This window comes from Eublepharis macularius, chromosome 15 (assembly GCF_028583425.1).
Source record: "Eublepharis macularius isolate TG4126 chromosome 15, MPM_Emac_v1.0, whole genome shotgun sequence".
NCBI lineage: Eukaryota > Metazoa > Chordata > Lepidosauria > Squamata > Eublepharidae > Eublepharis > Eublepharis macularius.
Genome location: NC_072804.1, coordinates 40,911,843 through 40,937,056, shown reverse-complemented (window position 1 = coordinate 40,937,056; position 25,214 = coordinate 40,911,843). Strand labels below are relative to the sequence as shown.

The following is a 25,214-nucleotide window of genomic DNA, read 5'->3' as shown; positions in this document are numbered from 1 at the left end:
TACTATATTGAGGTTCCTACGTTCAATCCCCAGCATCGTCAGTTAAAAAGCATCAGGTAGCATGTGACAGGAAAGACTTGATGCCCTGGAGAACGGCTGACTTGGGATAAGGCATGTCTTTAAGGTTGCTGGAATTAGGTATCTGCTTCGTGAATTTCAGGTTTTGATGGTTCTAAAATGAGTTTCACTTTGCTTTGATATTTTGAAGCTGATCTCACTAGGTTTGAGTTTGAATGTTTCTTCTGTACCACTGCCTTCCTCAGTGTTCTCCCTTCTAACTAGTGATCAGGGCAGTCCCTGCTTAGATTCCAAGTTCTGACGAGATCAGGCTATACTGTGCCACCTTCCCTCCCAAGGCAGATCACATAGGTATAAAACAATGCAGTCCAATAGGAGAGATCTAATAAGCAATGTAATAGATCTAAGATTAGAAAAATAGAAACGATGCAACAAAGGAACAGACATGATACGTCAAGCTGTGCAGAAAATGGAATGACAGAAGTAAAAAACAGTGCAGTAATAGCAGGATATTAATGCAATAAACAAGTAATACCTACCGTACACAGTGGCATAGACTACAGTCTTGTTCCCTTAATAAAAGCACTTTCCTGAACCATTCTGTTATAATAAAAATGATCTCAAACATTGTTCGAGGGACGACAAAAGTGTGGAGTCTTCCTGAACTACTCAAGAAGATAATTCCACAAGTTGGGGGCGGGGAGGGGGACAACAACAGAGAATGCACTGGCAGGGAGGAACGTGTTGTAACTGTTGCTCACAAAAGAAATAGATTTTTAAAAGATGGTCTGATTGTGCAGTGCAATGCATTCCTGGGCTGGGCCCTTTGTCGGATTCCTTCCTGCTTCCCCGCATGGTGCAACTGAGGAAGCCCAGGAAGTGTAATTAGCAGTGCAGTCCCACAGGTGTTTATAGCAACTTAGGTTGACCACTTAGGTAAATGTTAGAGAAAGGATCAGTGTTGGTGTGATACAAACTAGAAAACCATTAGGGTACTGTCAAAGAGAAACGGTAGCAGGCTATGGTGAGAAACTGGAGATCAGTGACAGATGGGGAAGCGAGTAGGTTGGCTGTCTGTATGCATCTTGCACTTTTGACAGAGATGAGCCTTTGCTATGTTCTCTGCCCCCCCCATGCTATTTCTTGAAAGTGCCGCCGTGATATTTAATTTCTGTCCCACAACCAAATCAAAAATGACATCGGCCATAAAATTCCTTGCCTCGCATGGCGTAGATTAAGCAATGGATTTCGTATGCAATTTACTTGATCAGTTGTGGCTGGTGGCCATTATTCAGCTGAATGGCATAATAAATTTGAGCAAATTTGGGTGATTAGGTTCCCGCCATACTTTGCTGGCAATACCGTAATTAATGGTCTGTCAGCATTTCCATTATAACATCAATTTTTCAAGGGAGTTGTAAATTAACTATAAAAAATCTGGTCCGTGCAGAAGTTTTGAGATCAAGGGCTTGGGTTGAATTTTCTTCCGTTCTGGGTTATAACGTTGCCCAATCTGCATTAGCAACCAGGACTCGTCCTGTTTTTTGTCAGAGGGTGGAATTTAGCCAGTTAACTTTTCATTGGGTGAAATTGGTCACTTGACAAGCCACTGACATTGGAGATGGAAGAGGCACAGCCACCACAGTGCTGTCACGCTTATATAAGACAGCACTAGGACAACTCTCAACTTATTGCTGTCTTGCTCCTATCTGGTTATAAAAAGCTTATGGTTCTTTTGGTTAGAAGGGAGACAGGGCCACTTGCATAGCTTCTGCACTTGAGTTTGGTTTAAAGCAGAGTGCTTGGTGCTCTTCCTCTCCCAGGCAGAGCCTGTATCTCTACCGGAGGAAAAAAGCAGCTGCTATTAGCATTATGAGATGGAAACGGAGAATTAGGCTAACAGCAAGGCAGACAGAGGAGGTGACGCAGCCTGGCTTTTATTCTTCTTTGCAGCTGCCGTAAAGAACTGCAGAATGGATAGGCGGGTACTTCCCTTGATTGTAAGTGGGCACTGTATCACCGGTGTGTTTTGAACAGGATTTGGATTTTGTGGGTTGTGAAGACTATCACAGCTCTGCCAGGCTGCCATAAATAATGAATCTTCGGGGAATGCTACAGCAGAAAACTAGTACTGAAAAATGATACAGTGAATGAAAAACCCCTGTAGTGTTTGCTGTCCTAAATGTTAATAGTTTTTTGAAAAACACACACCACCTCCTTCAAATTCTTTCTGAAAGACCAGCTTTTCTGTGAGGCCTTCCCTACAGAAACGAGTCCTCGGCATGTACAACTGGGCTATTCTCCTCCCATTTACCCTAACTTCATTTTGTTTCCCTTGTGTCAAACTTTAGACTGCAACTTGTTGGGGCAGGGACCAGTTTTCATGTAATCTGTACTGTTCCTGTTGCCGGGGCAATATTAAAAAAGGAGAAATTCATAAGATGGCCAGAGTGGGCAGCCAGAGCGGTATAGTGGTTAGGATGGGAAATCTGGATTCAAATCCTCACATTATCAGGAAGCTCGCTGGCTGGCCTTGGGTAGCATCTCTCAGCCTAAACAGTTTCGCAGGATTGTTGTGAGGGTTCACAGAACGATGCACATCTCTCCTTGGCAAAAGGGCTAGATAGATCTGGGTCCTGGTGGTATCCAGAAAGAGATTGTGCAGATCTGTTTGTGTTCTCGCTACAGTGACAGAGGGATGGGACAGACCTGAGCTTTTGCCATCTGCTAGCATGATAAATATTCAGTACAGTGATGTCCTTGCGTGGGGCTGAGAACAGAATGTAGCTACCTGAGCCACACGGGTGATGCATAACTCCGCTCCAATTAAGTGCAAGCAGATGAGCCATAAGCTTAGCAACGAAGTCTCTGTAAACATAGCACACATGCTATTTGGCCCTAGGGGATAAGGACGTAGATATTTGTACTCAGGCTTTATGCTCAAATTCTCCCCCCACCCCTCCCAAAAGAAATGAATGGCTGCAAATGAGCTGTCCTGTCTGTGATCAGTTGATTTTAAACCATCAGGATCCTAACACTTTTGAAAGGAGCTGTGATCTTGCCTGGTGCAGTTCTGTTGAAACAGCCCTCCTTCCAAGGCCAATTTAATTCCAACAGCTCCAGCTGTAGGTGGCTTTTTTCTCTTTATGAAGAAATTAAGCAATGCTAACGATGCTGTCTCCTCGGTGATAGATAACGCTTGTGCAAGAACTTCAGCGGGGGTCTAAGATATGCCAGAGCCTGGTAAAGGGGGCGGGGGAAGCAAAACAAAAATAAAACCCAATCTCTGCACCTAATGGTTATTTTGCAACTTGCAGTTGCTTGCTTCAGAGCTTATTCCCTCCAGTCTTACCTGGCAAAATAAATTCAGCTGATCTAGTGGTCTATAATTAAGGGCTTGTGAGTTGGTGGGCACCTTTCTTGGCATTGTTTATTTCACTCTCTTGGTTTGGCCTTTACTGACATGCTTATGAAGAGGTCCAAAACCCCACAAGGGTATCTGAGTGCAATTTCCAGGTTTTCTCCCACCCCCTCCAATGCATTGCAAGTTGCTTTTGTAATCCTTCATATACACCCCCCCCCCTAAAAATGTGGTTCAGGGGAGGAGCTGTTGTTTCGGTTGGGCAGTTAGAAACTCACTTCTGATGTTTTTATTTTTCCATCTTTAGATTAAAAATACACTCTTTGCTTTGGATGGGGGTGTTATTAAAAGAGTATTGATTAAGGACAACTGCCCTTTTTAGACTGGGGAGGGGGGTTGTGAACATCACCATTCTCTATATTGTCGAAGGCTTTCACGGCCAGAGAACGATGGTTGTTATGGATTTTCCAGGCTGTATAGCCGTGGTCTTGACATTGTAGTTCCTGACGTTTCGCCAGCAGCTGTGGCTGGCATCTTCAGAGGTGTAGCACCAAAAGACAGAGATCTCTCAGTCTGTGACACGGAGATATCTCTGTCTTTTGGTGCTACACCTCTGAAGATGCCAGCCACAGCTGCTAGCGAAACGTCAGGAACTACAATGCCAAGACCACGGCTATACAGCCCAGAAAATCCACAACAACTATCACCATTCTCTGTTTGGATAAGGGATGGTAATTTTATCTATTTATTTACTTCCATTTATAGCCTCCCTTTTCTCCCACTGGAGACTCAGAGCCGATTACATTGTATTCCGCTGCTCCCTTTTATCTTTATAACAACCCTGTGAGGTCTGTTAGGCTGAGAGAGTGTGACTGGCCCAGCAATCTTCCATGGCAGAGTGAAGATTGGAACTCGGGTCTCCCAGATCCCAGTCGGACATTCTAACCATTACAGCACACTGGTGATTTCAAACAAGTGGCTGTCCATGGAGGGCAGGGGAATGATTGAGCTGTCCATTGAGGCTTTTAAAGAGGGAATTGTTCCTTTGGTGTAATGGAAAGGAGGCACAGAAATGTGCCCAGTGCCACTTGCTGATCCGCCAGAATTGGAGAAAAGGAAAACATAAGAAAAGCCTGTTGGATCAGACCAGTGGTCTATATCTACTGCAGTATCTGTTTTACACAGTGACCAGCCTATTGCCCTAGAGGGCAATAAGACTAAAGCTGTCTTCTGCTGCCACCTCCCAGAGGTTCAGGTTTGCTGCCCTGGGATATGGAAGCTCCCTTCAGTTGCTGTGGCTAGTTGCCATTGATGGACCTCTCCTCCATGGATCTAATTCCCTTTTAAAGCAATCCGTGCTCATGGCCATCATTACCTCTGCTGGCAGTGAACTCCAGAGTTTTACTACTTGTTGAGTAAAGAAGCATTTCCTTTTGTTTGTTCTGAACCTATTTCCCAACAATTTCATTGGATGCCACCAACTTCTATTATTATGGGAGAGGGAGAAAAAGCTCCCTCTCCACCCCATGCATAATTTTATAAACCTCTATCATGTCTCCCCTTATCTATCTCTTTTCTGCACTGGAAAGTCCCGAACTCTCCATCCTTCCCTCATAGGAAAGGTGCTCCAACCGCCTCCTTGGTTGCCTTCCTTTGTACTTTTTCCAGTTCTGCAATGTCCTTTCAAGGTACAGCAACTGGAATAGCATGTAGTTTTCTAAATGGGGCGGCACTATAGCTTTATACAATGGCCATTTTATTTTCAGTCCCTTTCCTGATAATTCCTTGCATGGAGTTTATCTTTTTCATTGCTGCTGCACACCAGGTCAACGTTTTCATTGAGCTTTCCACAGCAACCCCAGGATGTCTTTCAATCTCAGTCTCAGCCATCTCAGACCCCATCAGCAGATATTTAAAATTAGATTTTTTTGTGTTCCGATAGACATCACCTTACACTTACCCACGTTGAACTTCATTTGCCATGTGGTTGCCCACACACCCAGTTTATACAGATTCTGCTGTAGTTCTTCACAATCTGCCTTGGTTTCACCCTCCTGGATTATTTGGTCTCATCTGCAAACTTGGCCACTACACTGTTCTGCTCCAGTTCCAAATAATTTATGAACAAATTGAACAGCGCCAGTCATAATACCCCACTTCTTCCATTGTGAGGTATGAAAGGCTGGTGTGTGTGAATGGACTGCACTTTTTTTTGTGGCCTGCATAGACTTTCCTTGCATGGAACCTTGATTGCATGATCAAGGATGCTTATTGTCCAGGTGCTTTTAACAGTTGCATCCTGTCTAATTCAATAGCTACATCTAGAGTATGCTTGACAGATCAAAGCAAAGAGATGGCAGGATTCGAGATTTCATTGCCCAGGTAAGTCTGTGAAAGAACTACATTTCTTGCTCCTGGTGCCTTTATTGAATGGAACGGTACACCTTAATAACTAAGGCAGTGATACCCTATGTGTTGCCTATGGTTGCCATAGTGCCCACCAGTACCACTTCCTTCTTCCCCAAAGCTTTTCTTCTCATTCGAGAAGGAGATAGTACTTCAGAAGATCCCTGGAGGCATCACCTTGGGGCCTGCCAGAAGCACCCACTCAGAAAAAACTGCCCCCATTATAGGTGGATGCTTGGCTTGGAACATCTCAGCCTTTTGGCTTGGGACCTGTCAGTCCAAAGGCAACCACTTTCTTCCATAGCCGCCATTTTCTAGTGGCACCTGGGATCCTTTGCAGTCCAAAAGTGCTCACAGGTTCAGCAAGGTATCTGAAGAATTGAGCTGTGGCTCATGAAAGCTCATAACACATTTTGTTAATCTCATAGGTGCTACTGGACTCTTGCTCTTTTCTACTGTTATAGATGGACTAACACAGCTACCCATCTTGATCTAGGTTCAGCAAGGTTGAGGATCCATGAGTTATACTGTGGCTGTATTTGGCAGCCATTTTGAAGCCCTTCCTTCTTGAAAACGCCTTATGGATTGGATTCTTGTTATGTTAAGACCCCCTCCCTAACTCATTGTCCCAGGATGGGCCATGGCTCAGCAGCAGAGCATCTGCTTCAGGTGCAGAAGATCCGAAGTCCAATCTCCAGTTAAAATGATCAGGCAGTAGGTGAAGTGGAAGACCTCCACATGATGTTCTAGAGAGCCACCAGCAGCCTAATTAAACAAGAATGACCTTGCTTGGTACATCAATGTTCTGACTCAGTATAAGACACCTTATGTGTTCATATTATAACCTTTTGCTTCTGTTCTGAAATACCTTGGTCTGAGTTTCTGGATGCTCACATCAAAGGTTCAGTGTGAATGTCCGTTTCCTTTAGGACAAACCTCGGTTTTGCATATTTTGTTGCATTTTTTTTTGTAATTAAGCTTGTATGCATCCTTCCTTCCCAAAAGCTCAGAGCTGCATTTTGGCCACTTGACCATCCGTTTCCCTGTTTTGTTTCCAAATCTGCATTTCATCTGTAAGCTGTCTGGAGGAGCCTTGGCTCAAAACCTTAAAAATGATGTATTTTTAATAAATCTGTTAAAATAATGAGGCTGCCAGTGAATGACCAGCCCAAGGCGATCCAGTGAGTTACAGCTGAGGGCCGAATTCCTGTTCCCAGATAATTCAGGGAGGGGGCTTTTTAGTTGGTACTGAACACCCACACATTCTGCACCTCGCTTCCCCTTAACTCCTTCACCCCCCTGCTCTTCTAAACATCCACATTCTTGGCTTGCTTCCTCGCTTCCAGTATTGAAAAAAGGAAGTAGAATGCTTGGAGCAAACTGAATGAAGGCACATGAGGCACAGTATAAGCAAGTTTAGTGCCTTTTCGCCTGTATGCTCCCTTTACTGTTAAGTAAACCCTACACCTACCCTTTTGTTATACATAAATTGATGGCCTCAATACTTCTGGCTTCCTCCAGCGGATTTTTATTCCTCCGGGATCTCAAGTCACTGTGTATTGTTCTCTTTTTCCACATTGAATCCGAACAACAACCCTGTGAGGTAGTTAGTGGTGGTTCTGCCATTTCTCTTATTAATTGATTCTGTTGCATTGTTTTGATCTGTTTTGTCTTATTTTTAGTCTCAAGAAGAGTGGAATAGGAATATACCCCACCCAGAGTCAGGGCTCAATGCTGGGTGTGCCCTGACCTGAATAGCCCAGGCTAGCCTAATCTCATCAGATCTTGGAAGCTAAGCAGGGTCAGCCCTAGTTGGGAGATGGAATGGGAGACCACCAAAGAGGCAGACAGTGGCAAACCACCTCTGTTCACCTTTTGCTTTGAAAACTTTCTGGGGCCTTTGCCCTGGTCTTGATGGCACACGCTAGCCCAATCTCATCAGATTTTGGGAGCTTACCAGGGCCAGCCCTGGTTAGTACTCGAATGGGAGACCCCCAAAGAAGAACAGAGTTACTGCACAGAGGCAGGCAATGGCAAACTACCTCTGTTAGCCTCTTGCCTTGAGAACCCTATGGAGTAAGTCGGCTGTGACTTGACAAGACCCCAGCTATTGCATCACCCTGTCTTTGGACCCTTCCCTGCTCACATCATTTTATCTAGCAAGGTACAAGCTAAATTATCTTCTGCTCTTCTGAAGAGGGCTCCTGTTATTGGACACTGAACTGTCACCCACCAGGAATGGAGCTGGGGGGGGGGTCCTCTTCTCTGGACACCCTCCTCCGTGAAATCCAGCAAGCCCACCTGCTTCTGTTTGGAAGCACGGAAAACTTTTATTTTGACTGATATATGTTTTTATCCCACCCTTACTCCAGGGAACAAAAGGCAGCATGTTTAGTTACCCTCTTGATCATCACAGGAACCCTGTGCGGTAAATTCAGGCTTGCCCAGAGCGCCTGGCCTAAGGTTGCCCAGTGAGCATCATGTTACAATGAAGGTTTGAACCTAAGTTTTCTGAAGTTGAGCACTGCCGAGTCTCGTGGCTGTGGAGCCGGATGGTTTTAACCTGTTGTTACTGCTTTTACATGTACGAGTTCGTTTCTTTTTATTTTGCAGGGCTCTGATTGAGGTTTTTAATATGCCCTTACTGTATTTATGTAGATATTGTACTTTTATGGCATATTATAATGTTACAATGTTATGGAGTTTATTTGTATTTTTATGTGCTTACTGTAAACTGCTTTGAAGCAGGGTGGAAATCTAAATAAACTTTTTGATGATGAGTGTTTCATGGTTGCTTTCCAAAGCCATTGGGGGATGCCTTATTGGCTCCCACTAATTTTTCACTTTTTTGTGTGTGTGTTTTAAGAATCTGTCCTGCCATTTTGGGGGTGCTTCAGCCTGTCAGTCTTAGCTCTAGCTCTGAAGTTCACAAATCTCCTCTCCTCTGTGGGTTACAAAACTCCTGCTGAGTAAATTAATATGTATCTCTTTCATTGCGAGGTAGGAAGGCTGTGCATGTTTTACAGAAATGCTTCCTGGACATAGCAACCCATTGTGTTAGGTAGTGGGTTCAACGGTGACCAAGCACATTTGGATACCATTCTCTGTGTGAATGCAGATAGGTTGTGCTTCCTCCTGCAAAGGGTGAAAAGCTACAAAACTGCTGTACTGGGATCAAAAGAACACCAGGTGGCATCATTTTAGGCATTCTGTAGCTCCACTTGATCATATATGAAAATGATTTCTCAAACAGGAGGCGGAAGCCTGTAACGGTTTGGCTGATGCTCCTGCAGAAGTGGCCAGGATGTCGGCAGGTTTAAAGGGGAGAAGTAAAAGTGTGCTTTAGTTTTCTTGTTGAAGCAGATGGATGCTGGACTAAGGGGAGGGGCTCTGGCTCAGTGATAGAGCATCTGCTTGGCATGCAGAAGACTACAGGTCCAATCCCCAAACACTTCCAATTAAAAGGGATCAGGTTAGAGGCAATAGGAAAGACCTCTGCCCGAGACCCTAGAGAGCCATGGCCAATCTGAGTACAGTAGTGACCTTGATAGACTGTTAATCTGATTCAGTATAAGGCTAATCTGTTCATGTATATGATTAGAGATGGGCACAAAATGGAACACGAACCAAAAAGAACCACGAATCAGCCCAGTTCGTGGTTCCCGAACCAGTGGTTTGTGGAAATTCGTTTCTACAAACTTCCGAACTGGTCTGCTGGTTCATTTGGTTCGTTTTAAATGCCCCTTTCCAGCGGCATAGAAAGGGGGATTTAAACCTCACGAAGTATGGACTACGAACCAGTTCGAACTTGCACCAGTTTGTGGTTTGTGGTTCATGAAAATGTACGAACTGCACGTTTCGGTTTTTCACAGTTCGTGCCCACCTCTCTTCATGAGTCTCCATGTGATGCATCTTTAAAGGGTGATAACATGCTTGAGAAACAAGTTATAGAAGGGGCAGAAGGATAACTTTCAAAATAATAGTGATTTTTGTCTATGTGCGCACTCTTCCTTCTAGGTTAAAAGACATCAATTTGCCTGAGATGGGAGCTTCTGGGGTCCATGTAAGAATGCTCGCAGCCCCTGTCAATCCATCAGACATTAATATGATTCAAGGTAAACAATGTATTTATGAATTGCCTTGCAGTGAGTCAGATCCAGACTCCATTTAGTTTAATATTGACTATTCTGACTGGCAGCAGCTCTCCAGAGTCTTGGGCGAAGAGACATCTTTCCCCACCAGCTGCTATCTGAGTTACTTTGAAGATTGCCAGGCGTTGCAGCTTGGGTTTTTGTAGCCTGCCTTTAAGTCTCAGCCAGAAAGGGGGATTCCTAATAACAAGTCTATTTCTGCATGCAATTGCAGAGTCCATGCAGTTAGACAAATACCTTGCCCAAACTGAACAGCATGCCAACTGAGATCACACGCAGGTTTATAAGGAACCGATCTTCCTTCTTGGCCTTTCCTGTTTCATGGAAGGAGCTACTTTGCCTATCTGGAAATCAAAAGTATTCTAAGAGCTGCTGGAGAAGTCTCTTTTTAAAATTTGTAACAGATTGTACAAATGTTATGCACAGGTATTGGAACGTGTGAAAAGATGTGCCAACAGTGGCTGTTTGGCTGTGAAGTACGGAGAGGCAGAAAATACATCTGCTGCATATTTATAAGCTGCTATGTTGGCCAAGAGCTGGAAATTCTTATGTCCAGCCATGTTCTGAATGCTTTCTGCAGATTCTCCCATCCCACTGCAGTCTCTCCATTTTGCCCTCATGCTGTCTACTGGCCTCCAAGAAGAAAGTTTTTTTTGGAAAGGGATTGGGGGGGGGGAATGTGTAAGCTGCAGCATGATGCAAAATTCCGTCTCTATGATGCCTGCTTTGTGAACGGATCCTGTTGGATATAAGCCAGTATCCAAAGCAACCTGTCATGTAGTTGGAGGTTTATGGCACCCTAGCTTAGCCCGAGCTGATCAAAGCTTGGAAGCTAAGCAGAGTTAGCCACAGGCAGTACTCAAATGGGAGACCACCAAGGAAGGCTGGGGTTGCTACATGGAGAAAGGCAATGGCAAGCCACCTCTGCTAGTCTCTTGCTGGGAATACCCCATGGATGGGGTTGCTATGAGTTGTTTGTAACTCAGTAGCACATTCTTCTTGTTAGGGCACCCAGAGTGCAATGGTGACTCTAGTGCCGTGGTGACCTATCATTCGAATCCCCACTTTGCCAGTGAAGCTTAACAAAGTGACCTTGAGTCAGTGATGCTTACTCAGCCTAACCCCCCTCACACGTTAAAGCTCAGAGGGACTGTGGACCCAACCCTGGTGGAAAGGTGAGGGATCAAAACGTAATCTAGTTCTGATGACCTTGCAGGGTCCTACGCTGTTCTCCCGGACTTGCCCGCGGTTGGGGGGAATGAAGGAGTTGGACTAGTGGTGCAAATTGGCAGTAATGTGACCTCACTAAAGCCAGGTGATTTGGTGATCCCAGCAGATGCAGGACTTGGTAAGTTGAATTTATTAAAAATACTTAAGGCAAAGCTTAAAAGGAATTAGAATATCTTCCGTGCAGGTAAGTTGAGAAGAAAAGAAATGCATCCCTCAATGGACATAATCCATTCTGAACCCACCCATCCACCCCCGGTTAGGAATTTCCCTTCTTTCCCCCAGCCTAAACCATCTGCAAAGGGCCATCTTCAACCACAGCTTGAGAATCTCAGAAGATGAGTTAACAACCTCTTTGACTCAACCGTCAATTGAGTTTTAACCGCCCTGCCCTGTGGGCCTGAGGTGCCATGTAGGGTGCAAAATGAGCTGCCTTGGTTATGTTTAAACGCTGTATTTTACAGTTGCTACCAATGTTTTAAACTGCATTTAAATTTCGGATGTAAATCCGCTCTGAGCCTGCTAGCGGGGAGAGCTGGTGTCCTGCAGTGGACGGTGCATCACCTCTCATCAACCAGCATAACAACCTAACCCTTAGGCAGCCTTTGCGCAAGTTACTTGGGCCGAGTTCTCATGGAAGTGGCTAACCTTTGTTTGGGCCATACTACTAGATATGGAAATTCCCTGTTACTGCCTTTCTAGTCTGCTCTTCCATCATAGGATTTAACACAGCGTTGCAATAGTTTTTATTTATTTCATTTCCACCCTGCCTTTCTCTGCAGCGGGGCCCTAAAGCAGCTTGTATCATTCTCCTCTTCACCATTTTATCCTCACAACGACCAATGAGGTGGGTTAGGCTAAGAGCATGTGAGGGAGCCAGCAGGCTTCCATGGCAGACTGGTAATTTGAACCCAGATCCTAGTCTGACACTAACTGCTACAAGATGCTGTCTGTAATTCCATCCAGGCACCGACCAGGCCTAGACTCACTCACCTTCAGCAAGGTGGCAGCTTCACGTGCTTTCTAGCCATCCGTTGGGACCAAATATTAGAACATTATTCCGTCTCTCAAGGGTCCACAATGTAAAGTTGAGACTAAAATATTGGGAAGAGGAGTTGTGGCCGTGCAGGTGTTTGCAGCAAACCACATTGAATATGAACTGCAGTTCACAAATCGGCTACTGACCCTTGCTTGAAATCCCAGTTTGGTCCCAGTCAGCAAAGCCCGGATTTTTTTCTTGTTGTCTGAATGCAGACAGCCCATGTAACGGGCACGTTGATTACAACATGATGTCCAGCTTGCAACTTTTGAACATGCAAATAGATGCATTATTCTGATGAACAGTGGCTGTAGGGAGCAGCATGCACTTCTTGCTCTGATGAAAAAAGCTTTTCCAGCATATCCAGAAAAGTAATTGCAGATTTGGGAATCTAGTCCTGATCTCTGGCGTCCCAAATCTGTGCCTGCTGCCTCCCGCATTAATGCCTGTGAACTCTTCATACCAGAGAGATAAAATTGTGAAGAGTGCGAAAGATAACCCGGGGCAGCATTTTTATTGTTGCTGCTGCTGTCAGAAGTCAAGCGGCTGTATTTGGCTCATTCCAGCCTCTTCTGTATCACCCTCTTTGTCACAGCAATCTCAAATAATAGGATTTGGGTTTTTACTTTTTGCGGCGTGCTCCAGGTGAAGATGGCAGCAGCTAGAAGCCATTCAGCTGGTGCCTCCCCAACGTACAGGATCAGAGCACACTGTAAGGCATGATGGAGTCTACAAAGAGGGCCTTAATTTCTTTTGGCAGTGTGGTGTAGTGGTCAGAGTGTCATACTGGGAAGCCTGGGATTCCAGTCCCCAGTTGGTCATGATGCTGTTTGGGGGACTTAGGGCCAGGGCTGTTCTGAAGATGAAATGAGAGGGACTCATATGCCTCTCTGGGCTCTTTAGAGGAAGGGGTTAAACGGAACTCAGCTTTTGTCCCCCTGTGCTAAACAAGGCTTAGAATAGTGTAAGAGGTGTTTGGATTGGAGACCAATACAAAACATCCTGAAGAACAGTCCCTGATGTTCCTCCACATGATATATTCAGGACTTAAGCAAAGCTCAAGCCTGTGTAAAGGCAGAGAAAGATAAATCAAGCCAATTTCCTTTGTTGGCATGTATAATCTTTTTTCTCGGGAGCCCTTAATGTATTTCTTTTATCCTTTTTTTAAAAAAAAACTTGAACTGGAGACGTTTAACCAATTTCTTAAAGAAGCTTCTTCATCTGACTTCTGCTTCATCCTTTACTCCAGGGACTTGGCAAACAGAGGCAGTATTCGGGGAAGAGAAGCTGCTCAAAATGCCCCCAGATATCCCGCTGATGTGTGCCGCCACCTTGAGCGTCAACCCCTGTACGGCTTTTCGGATGTTGTCTGACTTTAAGACCTTGAAGCCAGGTACGCATTTGGCCGCTTGCTTTTTTCACCCATCAGCGCATCATCGGGCCCAGTATTATTTTCTCTAGCTATGTGGTTGATTTATTATTTGGGTGCCAGTCTATCTACAATAGAACCATTTGGTGAAGGTTAAGAGTCCAGTAGCAGCTTTAAGACTAACCAACTTTATTGTAGCATAAGCTTTCGAGAACCACAGCTCTCTTTATCAGATGCACTGTGGTTCTTGAAAGCTTATGCTACAATAAAGTTGGTTAATCTTAAAGGTGCTACTGGACTCTTTTACTATTTAGTTGAAGGTGGCAGCGGGGCGAGAGCATTGCTCATAACAACATAATTCTGGCCAACAGAGCTGTATTACCCAGGGCCCTTGTGGCACAGTCAGATGCCAAGAAGGAACAGTGCTGATCATCGTGCACCAGCTTCCAGAATGTCTGGTGCTCCCTGTGTGGGATTCCGCACGCATGCAGTACTTGGCTTATTATTACTTGCATGACTTTTGCCTCTCTTCTACCTTCGTCTGTTGTGCTGCATAAAGCCTCGGAAGTATTTTGGTTTATGGGGATGGAAATGTTGCTGGAATTTTCAGTAAGGATGAAGAGAGGAAATGGAATATGGATGCCCAGGAGGAGTTTGATTTCACCCCCTCCATGCAAGCGCATGCAGAGGAGCATTCTCCGAGGCTGCTCCTTGACAGTGACTTTCCCTCCCCCCCTGGGGACTTGCTAAAGCGGCACCTAAGCATCTTCTAGATGTGGCATAGGATTTCCCTTTCCAAAGTGGCTTTTGGTGGCCAGGAACGGAGACAGAATAGAATGGAATGAAGGCAGTTTTATTTTTAGCATGTTATGTGCCTGTAGTCCTTAGGACAAGATGGGCTACAGATCAAATATCTTTTGCCCTGCCAGTCACAAACATTTCCTTTCTTCATCATTTGTTCTCCTTGTCCCTCCCTTTCTATCGCATGTATACCAGAGGGTTTTTTTTTCATTTGTTACCAATTAGTGATCATTTTAACCTCCGTGTCCACTCTGAAGGTCACCACTGCCCACGGAACTAACAAGAGCTGAGTTGTTCTTCCCTTACTAGAAATAACCTTGGTTCAGTGACTGAACCACTTCCTCACTTCTAGAACCAGCACTTCCAGGAGGGAATAAAGAACGTTGATGAATTGACGTTGGGGGCCGATGCGGCTGCTTCCTTGTCGTCTTCTGCAGCTGTTTGAAGAATGGAAGATAATGACCGAGCTAAAGCTAGAGCTGCATCTGTTTCTCTGCAGGAGATTCCGTCATCCAAAATGCAGCCAACAGCGGAGTGGGACAGGCTGTCATCCAGATCGCCGCAGCCAAGGGTCTCAAAACAATAAATGTGGTCAGAGATCGGTAAGCGTATTGCGGAACCACTCTCTTCCTGGCCGGATCACCTGTTTTGAGAACGTGGCGCAACCCTGTGTTTTTACCCCATCCAGCTCCCTTAGTTAACTGCTGCACTCAGTCTTGTCGGGAGCAGGGGATTCTCTGAGGGGTAATTCCCAAGTCATATTTCAGCAGGTTGCATATTTCAGACCCGCCACATACTCATATTTGTGCCATTTAAAATACACATCGCCCTTTGAAGCATTACTTTTACCAGCTGAATGCAATGAGCGTTTGTAATAGCATTTTCTGCATCGCGCAGAGTTGTTTTTAGAGAACTGTTTCAGGAAAGCGGCCTTGTTGGTATGCAGCAGAAGAGCAAGATTTCAGTCCAGTAGCACCTTAAAGACCGACAAGATTTCCAGGGTATATGCTTTCAAGAGTCAAGCTTCCTTCGTCAGAGTTAGAGAACTGGTAGTGGTCTTATGTGGCAAAGGAACACTTCTTATTCCTAAAACATTTGGAAGTCTTTTGGGTTTTTTTCTGCTTACCACAAGTATTTACATCCCACTTTCCTGTTATATAAAGTGTCCAAAGCAGTTATATATATAGTTAAATGAGGGAAAAAATTAGGACTAGATCCATCTTGTTGCTCTGCTGGTACAGCCTTTTAAAAAGAATGACTTCCTCCAGCCTCAGGATTCACAAGCAGTGAGCTCTTAGAAATGTCCAAGAGAGTAATTTCCCATCAAGTAGGATGGAGAGGGGACAGAGCTTGGTTAGAGAAGAAACCCCAGCTTTAGTTGGATACCCAGGAAGAAGTGAAGAGCTCATTTCGAGCGGGGGCGCTTTAGGAAGCACATCCATGCCGTGCCAAGGTACGGAAAGACAGGAGATCCCTACCTGGGCAGAAATATTCTTAACAAGTGAGACTCCCATGATTGTCTGTTTAGGGTAACTTGGAAGCCACAGAAAGCCTCAGGTTCTTAATTTGAGGAACTGTCTCTTTTTCTTCTCTGCCCTGTTTATTTCACCGCTTATCTCCTATTTTCAATTTCCTGCTTTTCTCCTTATCTCTGCTTTAGAATATTAGCCTGCGAGGAGGGAGTCTTAGTAACTTGTTCTATGTACAGTACCATTATAATATTTTTAATATTGCACCTGCTATTAATAATAGTAACAGCTGTGGTGCAAAAGAGATCTCGCCCTTTTATCTCAATGTCTCTTTAGCAGGGGGGCGGGTTCTCCTTCCCGCTCCACAATTTTACAACTGTGCCCTAGTCCTTGGGTCAGAGGTGAACATGGAAATGTCCAGGTAAAGGATATTTCTGAGGAAGAGAAGTTATGGCTCAGGAGTAAGGAACATGCTTAGCATGTAGAAGGTCTCCGGTTCAATTCCTGACGTCACCAGTTAAAGGGTCTCGAGGGGCAGATACCGAGAGAGACTTTTCTGTGCCAAAGACCTTGGAGAAACTGCTTCCAATCAGAATAGCTAATATTGAGTTGGAAGGGATAACAGCCCAGCTCAGTAGAAGACAGCTTCGTATGGATGCTCTGCCACTGAGCCACGTGGGTAAGGGCTGTGGCTCAGTGGTAGAGCATCTGCTTGGTATGCAGGAGGTCCCGAGTTCAATCCCTGGCATCTCCCGTTAAAAAGACCAGGCAGCAGGTGATGCAAAAGACCTCCGAGATCCTGGAGAGCTGCTGCCAGTCGGAGTAAATAATATCGACCTTGATGGATATTCAGTATAAGGCAGCGTCATGTGTTTTCATGGCCTTTCGTGGCTCAGTAGAAGAGCCTCGGCTTTGCATGCAGAAGGTCCCAGGTTCAGTTCCCAGCACCTCCATTTAAAAAGAACCATGTAGGTGGTGCTGTGAAAGAACTCGACCTGAGACACTGGAGGGCCACTGAGTAGGCAATACTGACTTTAACAGACCAATGATCTGACGCAGTCTAAGGTGGCTTCATGTGTGTATCAGAGGTTATATTCCCATTTCTGGAGCAGTTCAGCAACTGCTCAGTGGTTTTCCCAGCTCCTTGTATCAAAGATCTGAGTGCAGGAGACGAGACTGTCTTTCTTCTCTCAGTGCATCTAGGCATGCAGATGTCATCTCACGAGAGCAAGAGTTCTTGCTGCAATGCAGCCTTACAGGCCAATGAAATCCTTCCTCTTTCCTTCTGTGCAGCTTGGCATGGTAAACAACAAGCATTAACTTCAGCTGGGTGCCTTTTGTTTGTCCTTCCCGGCCAGACCCAACCTCCAGGAGCTTGTAGATAGATTGAAGTCCCTTGGAGCAGATCACGTCCTTACAGAAGAGGCATTGAGAAAGCCAGAAGTCAAAGACTTGTTTCAGGTATGAAGTATGAATCAGGTTTGTTTGGGAACCAAGTTGCTGGCCAGGGAAAACTGGATCGTCACACCGAATAAGGTCATCTAGTCAAGCAGCTGATATTCAGCCCTGATGGCGTCTTGGGTAAAGATGTTAAAGTACGGCCAGTGGTGAGACGTGTTTGGGTAGTTGCTCCACTTGGAAACATGGATTGTGAGATCTTCTTACACACTGATAGTCTATGAATCTGCACTAAAATCCATAGAGAGAGGCACATGCAGTTGTGAAAGTGTTGGGTGGCCTTTAGCCTTGTAGAACCCAAGCTTCGCATTTCGCAGCCTTTGCAGTACAAATGAATCGCTGATAAGGTCATGCTTGAAATGAAAGTCAAAATGCTGTACAGGCTTTTTTTTTCTTTTCCTGGAATGACGTGTCGTGGCGGAGGCTGGAGGCAAAACTTCCCCTGTTTCTGGAACGCTGCTTCCCAAAGCCATGCTGCTTTGGTACTCAATCATGATAATGCTTCTCCTGCCGAGAAACAATTTAATTGATTCAAGTAGGGTTGTATTTATAAGCTCCAGCCACCAACATTTTTTTTTTAAATGTAAAAACCTCAGTTGCGATTTCTGCTAAGTTTTCCTAATTTCTCACAGGTTTGTGTCTTGTATGGCCAGAGGCTTCTGTATTTTATATTTGGCCAGAATGCAAACCTCTTAGGTTCTTGTGAGTGATCTTTCTTGGCTAATCTTCTGTATGAAGTAACATCTATTGAGCTGAAGGGTAATCTGCTTTTGAGACTGCAGAAATCCAGGCCCTGGGCGGTGGGAATCTTACTGCCAAGCTAAATGTGACTCAGCAGATCTGGGATTGTGTTTTAAAAGGGGGAAAAAATAGGCTGAAAGCCGTTATGGGGCTTGGGGGATTAGCCCTTTTCCTAATACCAATCAGTCCCAATGTTGCCTCAAGCTGCCACCCGCTTGGGAAAAGGGTGCAGGTTTCTTTTTGGAATCTATATGCTTTCCCCCCACAGTGAAAACAGCAGCTCCCTGGTGGGGGGGAGACTGAGTGGTAGGGGTGTGTGGGTTAAAAAAAGCTTTCCTCCAGCACTGCCCTAATCCAAATACTGAGCTGCCGGTGGGAAGTACTAATCACAGGCCTCTTGGGTCGATAAATACTCCAGCCCAGTCTTGTTAATTCTTTCCTTGGGAGCATAAATGTTTGGGAGTGGGAGAAGTGACTTGTTTCTTTGTGAACACCTTTTCTCGTTCTGCAGGAAATCCCTAAACCCCTGCTAGCGCTGAATGGAGTGGGAGGGAAAAGCGCCACCGAGATGCTGCGCCTTCTGCAGTAAGTGGCGCTGTTTGCCTGTTTCTTGCTAGAGTAACAAAAACTACAACCGGGTAATAAGAACACTTACAAACAATGCATGGGGTAAGTAGCCATCATATAATTGCCGAGTAACAATCCCGTCAGTATCTCATAGAAGCACATGTAATCCACTGTTCATTGCATTGATTGTGTGAACAGTGGATTACATGTGCTTCTATGAGATACTGATGGGATTGTTACTTGCCAATTATATGATGGCTGCTTACCCTATGCATTGTTTGTACATTTTCTTATTACACGTTGTAGTTTTGGTTAGTCTTACATCCAATACCGTGGTCCTTTTTGTTGCAGATGTGGCTTGCTAGAGGGTTCTTTCAGAGGTTACACACTTGCTAAAGCAGCCTTGGGTCGTAAGAAAAAGGCAGTGGAGGGGAGGAATCTTACATGGGTGAGCTCTTTCGATCAGGAAGGGGGAAAAGCTGTGGCCACTTAAAATCTTACAGCAAGTTAAAAAAAAAAAAAAACTTTCACAGGGAGAGAATCCAACGTGCAATCTGAATACCTTGCAGTTGTGTGTGACCTTATTCCAGAAGCTCAGCTTGAGTAGTTCTGGAAGCAGCAAAGGTGTGGTGGCAGTGGAAAGTGCCGTCAAGTCATACTTGACTTATGGCGCCCCCTGGTGGGATTTTCATGGCAAGAGACTAACAGAGGTGGTTTGACATTGCCACCCTGGCCTTTCTTGGAGGTCTCCCATCCAATTACTAACCAAGGCTGACACTGCTTAGCTTCCAAGATCTGACAAGATCAGGCTTGTCTGGACTATCTAGGTCAGGGCTGCAAAGGTGTAACCAGTCAGAGTAATGCCTCCTTTGATAGACAGAGACTGAAATTCCAGCATTAACTGAGCTTTATGCCTCCAGGGAAATGAGGCTCCCAAGTTGCAGGGCAGCCACAAGACACCGCTCTACACCTCTTCTCCTTTCTGGTGTTGTTGGAGCAGCAGTGTGCATCATACTTCACAATTTTAAAAATACTGACATTTGAGAGATAGCAGCGGCAGGGAAGAACACGTGTTCCTTTGAGTTATGTGCAGTTTAGAGTAAGTTTTTTAGTGTAGATGGTGCCAAAATGTTCAGGAAAAGCGTGCTTTGAGGAGGGATTTGAAGGGTTTGAGAGAGAGAGAGAGAGAGAGAGAGAAAGGTGGTGTGCAGGTGTTCTGCAAGGCAGCTCCCAGCGTATCAGGCAACCTAGAAATAGTGGAGGAGGTTGAGAAAATGGGAAACCTTTGCAGAGGGGTGGAGCTGGAGAACAAGAGGCCAGGATGGACTGGGGTATGGGAGCAGAGTGGGGGGGGGGGGGAGAGAAGCCAAAGCCCTGGCGGGCTTTCAAGGTCATGTTGAGAAGATTATGCTGGATCAGATGGGAAGCCAGATGTGGGAAAGGTAGACTATATAAATAAATGTGACATGGTCAAGGATGATGTAAAGAAGATGCTGCGGAACTAGCGTAGCTGTTGGGAAGGGATTTATAGGCAAGGGGTGGTTCTTGCAAAAGCAGCAGGGTTTTAAAGTAATTTAAGACTTTATAGATCGAGGCTAGGTTTTATTCCTCAATGGGTGGAGCTTTGTGAGAGAACATGAAAGGTCTTCCAGGGTCTGCAGGCATGTTGCCGAAGTTTTACAATCTAAAAAGTAGATTTGAAGATTATTTAGTCCTTGGTTGTTGCAGTTCTTTCTGAAGACAAGTAGATCTTTCAAGGGGTAAAGATTTAGACCACAAGTATGTGGATTTTTAAAATGACCGTGTTTGTTCCTGCCGTTCCTCACTTTGCCAGAGTGTACTGGGTCTTTAATTTTTATATTGTGAACCCCTCGGAGTGCGAATGGTGTTTTTAATGTTTGGTCCAGGGCACGAAGCTAAGCAGGTCTGGATCTAGCAATTGCTTGGATGGGATACCTTTGGGAAGCCTCACATAGACAGTCTTCAGATCCATGGTGGAAGAAGGCAGTGGTCATAGTTGCACAACACTGTTAGCTGTTACCCATTGAGTGAGGGTGGCACCCTGATGGAGGCAGCTGGCCAATAGCCGAGGAAGCTGGACAGGGCAGTAGAGTAAGCCAAAGGCCTTTGGAACTAGTGATCTGTCGCTGTTTGCTCCCTAATCTCATAGCTGACTCCTCCGACAGGCATAAAGGGACCATGGTTACCTATGGTGGGATGTCGAAGCAGCCTGTGACGGTCCCCGTGGTGAGTATTCATGAGATTTCTGGTTGTCTTGTAACATTTATTTTGCCCCTCACAGCCATTTCTTAGCTGTGTTTCTTACAGCATATTGTATTGGTTAGAGTGTCTAACTAGCTCTGAGGGACCCAGGTTTGAATCACCACTGGCACAGAAGCTCACTGGGTGACCTTGGGCCAGTCACACACCCTCAGCCTGACCTACCGCACAGGGTCGTTGTGAAGATAAAATGGAGGAATGATCTAATTATCCATTAGTTAATTACCTAATTATCTTTGGGGAGAAAGGCAGGGTATAAAACAAGCTAAATGAAATGATGCCGCTCTTCCTCTAAGGAATGCAGGCCAGTAGATGTGGTTCGCTCCTCTCCTACTTTATCCTTGTAACCACCCTGTGAGGTAGGTCAGGCTGAGAGGGACTGCCCCAGGTCACTCTCATAGGAGCCATGAACTCACCACTTCATCACACTCGCTCTCGACCCACACAAATCCATTCCCTGTCGCATTTGCTCATCAGCATCCTCTTTGCAATCAACCGTTTCATCCCCTGCAGAGTATGCTGTTCTGAGACCCCAGTATCCTCCTAGAAAAAATTCCGTTACGGTCCTTTTCCAGTGAGCTGTAATTCTTCTGCTTGCTTCTGCAGAGTGCCCTGATTTTTAAGGACGTGAAGCTTTGTGGCTTTTGGATGACCCAGTGGAAGAGAGACAATGCCCAGAGTAAGTGGCAGTACGCATTATGGTCTTATTAAGGGCAGCCTGAAAGAGGATGTCAAAAGAGCCTTTTAAAATTGTCTGTAAAAAGGAGAGAAAGAAGCCGCCAGGTTTTAGGGCATTACATCCACTGAACTTGCTACTGACGTTCAGAGTCAAGAGCTTTCTGAAAACCCCGGCGCTTCAGAAGGGGTATCTTATCGGTGCAAGAGCACCAAAGAAGCTTACTGGACCAACGTGGATTTTCATCTACATCCAGGGATCAAAAAACTGTGTTACTGCACCGTGAATTGCAAAACCTGGCGGCTTCTCAAAATCCGGAGTGTGATTTTAAAAAAAACAACCATATTTGTATCCTTCTTGGCTTTGTTGGGTGAATAAAAAAATCTATTCAAGTATGCAGGCAGATTCTGCAAGGGGGGAAGAGATGGCTTCCGGCAGCTAGTAAAAAGGACAATACCTCCCTGTTTTTTTCTTCGCCCCTGGACCACTGACCATACTTCCTTTTTGCAAATGTTTACCTGCACACACACACTCCTGTTTCTGAGTCCCTTTCCTTGCTTCATCCATTGCCAATCCCAGAAAAGAGCCCCCCACAAAACCACAAATTTTATATTGTATTAAAATCCTTGGGAACTAAAGCAGTTTGTGCCAATCAGCTTGAGGGCTGTCTGCCAAATTTCTGTCACTGCATTCCAAAGGAGACTTGCATGTGGGTTCAGTGCTGTTAGGAAGGGGGTTTTTTTCTCTCTTCCCCATAGCATCGTGGGGCGTTCATGCACCGCTGGGGATTCCCTAGCATTTCTCCAATCTTTCTCAAGCCTGTTTTGCTGCAAAATTTTGGGAAAGATCGCAGTAAAGCAGGACAAGCTGTTGTGCTGGGGGATTTTCATAGTGCTGAGTGGTCTGCATTGGCAACAAAGGCTTCCCGTCACTTCTGAAGCTGTGTTTGGCTTCCTTGGGGGCCAGTCGCGACATGGGCATTCCAGAGAGTGGTGCCCCAACCCCACCAGCTGCGTTCCTGACAGTGCAAGTAATTTACTTTTAAAGATCCAGAGGAGTTAGCCATTGCAAAATAGTAAAGAGTCCAGTAGCATCTTTAAGACTAACCAACTTTATTGTAGCATAAGCTTTCGAGAACCATAGCTCTCTTTGCTAGATCTGACAAAGAGAGCTGTGGTTCTCAAAAGCTTATGCTACAATAAAGTTGGTTAGTCTTAAAGGTGCTACTGGACTCTTGACTATATTACTTTTAAAGGCATCCCCTGATTAGCGCTTAAAAGAACCAAGTTGAAACTGGGTATTTCTGATTCCGTACCGGAAAACTTGATTTGTCTGCATTGCTTGTGTGTCACTTCTGACTTCTAGGCTGCCAAAGCCAATTTGGTCACAGCCTACTGTCTCCCCACCCCCTAGCAGGGCTGCCTAAATCCAAGATGAACGTTCACTCAAACATGCTGTTCTTCATTTCTAACTTTGCAGACAAGGAGGAGCTGAACGGAATGATCACAGACTTGTGCACCCTCATTCGGAAGGGTCAGCTAACTGCTCCAGCCTGCCAAGAAGTCCCACTGGTAGATTATCAATTAGCTTTGAAGGCGTCCATGGCACCTTATGTATCGGCAAAGCAGATCCTCCTCATGTAAAGCTGACAGAAGTCATAGACAATTGTTTCAGGTGCAAGTTCACTCCCAGCAGCTCCAACTGCTCCTGAGACAACAAGATCGGAATTTCCTGCTACTCCCTGCAGAGGAAGGACGATAGGGAGCAAACAGTCCCAATTGTATAACCAGGATTGCAGTGAAAGTTATGGTATTGGAGGCAAAGGTTCTAGGTCCATGCAAGCCGGGAATGCTCGTTTGCCTTACAGGAAAAGAGCACCCAAAAGATCTGGTTTCTCTTTCATACCAGGATGCAGGACTACTGGATAGGAATAATTGTACGCAAATGTTTCAGTGCGTGTGGATTCAGAGCACCAAGTTCCAGATATTTTGATGCCGCTTCCGTGTAGGGCTGTGTTTAATGTCGCACCCGTACCACCAGATTTCTAGATCAGGTCACATTCCTCTCCCTGCAGCAAAATGTTGCACCACTCACATTCAGAATCCCATTTCTGCAGTCAGAACTTGGGAACTTGGGGATGGCGAGATGCAAGTGGCAAGCAGCTTTTACAGTTTCTACAAGATAAAACCTGCAGCGTAGAGAAGCACTTTCTCTTTGCCCGTTCAGCTTGGGGCCGTTTCCTACAATACAGGAACATGCTGTGAAAAATCTCACTCCCGTGTCTGAAAAGGGTTGTGTTGGATACCTCCAATTACATTGCTGCCTCCAAAACAGGTATTGCCACTTCTGAGCCATTCCCATATCCTCCGTGTACGCCTAGCTTCCTTCGAAATGGCAGCATGCTTACAGATGGACCGATTGAGACACAAGAGTGGCTTGCAAAAGCACTATACAAATGTAACCTTGGGGGGTGTTGGTCCTCGCTTACTGGCTTTGTGTCTTCTAATGCATAGAATTAGTCTGTTAGTGATTAGCCCTCCGAGGACTGGATCAACCAGCCTGCCATCTCCCACTATTGAAGTTTGGGACTGCATGAGCCGAGAGAGAGCCTCGATGGGCCAGATGCAGCCAGCCGTCTTTAAATGTCCTCGTCCAAAGCTGCACTGCATATGAAAGGAAGGTTTTGAACCCTTGCGTATCAAAACAATTGTAACTTGAAATGAAGGTAAACCGTATTTGATTGCAAATCTTTTGTTGCGGAACCGAGGTGTAATGGCTGTTGAAATGCCAATGATTTTCGTTTCCAATAAAATTCTCCAGCTTGGGTGATCAGCAATGGGATTTATACTCCGGGCTCTGTCATAAGATGGACAGCTTTTTGAAACGGCCCACTCACATTGTGCGGCTGTACATCCACCTGTAGTATTTTCCCCCCATGGCGTTGTTTTTAATAGTTCTGCGCGTCGAGGCTCGGCTACAGGGAAGGTTTTGTTAACGTGTGCGCAAATGAAGCGCAAGCTGTTGAGCTGGCATTTGGCAGGATTGTTGGGGCATGGAGTAATTCCGATGAGGTGGCAGATCAGTCCTGCATCAATTAGAAATGGCAAGGCAAAGATTTCAGGCCCACAGAGCAACTTGGCATACTTACTCACAGAAAAGAATTTCTGCCTATGGCACATACATGTCGGCTGGCCTCTCTCAAGAGGAAGGGGAGGGACATCAAACTTTTTTACCTGCCTTGGGCATCAAAGATTACTGTCTTAATGTAGATGTTCTTCCTGAAATCATAATTAAATGATGAGATCCCCTGTTGCAAGATCTTTCAGCTGTGCTTGCTTTCTTTGGAAGTCCATCCCACTGCATTACGGTTCACCTTGGGGTTAGACATGTGTAGCCACAGTCACTAGCTTAGAGAGCTTTAAAAAGAGGATTAGAGAAAGTCAGGGAGGATTGGTCCATCAAAGACTGTTAGCTGTTATTGCTAAATAGAACCTCCGTGTTCAGGTGCAGTGTATCAGTTGCAGGAGGACAACAATGTGGGGGGGGGGGCAACTTAGATCTTCATGCGCTGCTTCTGAGCTTCCCAAAGTCAACCGATGGCCACTGTGAGATGGAAAACGTGGAACTGGATTGGACCATTGGTCTGACCTG

The 25,214-nt window shown here is 45.3% G+C and overlaps 1 protein-coding gene across 3 annotated transcripts in view; it reads left to right on the top strand.

The window, feature by feature from the left end:
• The window catches only part of MECR (mitochondrial trans-2-enoyl-CoA reductase), a 28,893-nt gene extending 4,018 nt beyond the window's left edge, over positions 1 to 24,875 (top strand). For all 3 annotated transcript variants that reach the window (XM_054999768.1, XM_054999770.1, XM_054999769.1), the window contains exons 2-10: positions 9,803 to 9,900; positions 11,153 to 11,284; positions 13,452 to 13,595; positions 14,872 to 14,974; positions 17,200 to 17,302; positions 18,552 to 18,625; positions 20,794 to 20,854; positions 21,494 to 21,566; positions 23,043 to 24,875. In XM_054999768.1, coding sequence (XP_054855743.1) covers positions 9,803 to 9,900; positions 11,153 to 11,284; positions 13,452 to 13,595; positions 14,872 to 14,974; positions 17,200 to 17,302; positions 18,552 to 18,625; positions 20,794 to 20,854; positions 21,494 to 21,566; positions 23,043 to 23,206 — 952 coding nt within the window. In that variant the 3' untranslated portion in view covers positions 23,207 to 24,875. The remainder of the gene's footprint in view (positions 1 to 9,802; positions 9,901 to 11,152; positions 11,285 to 13,451; positions 13,596 to 14,871; positions 14,975 to 17,199; positions 17,303 to 18,551; positions 18,626 to 20,793; positions 20,855 to 21,493; positions 21,567 to 23,042) is intronic.
• Positions 24,876 to 25,214: the final 339 nt, after the last annotated feature.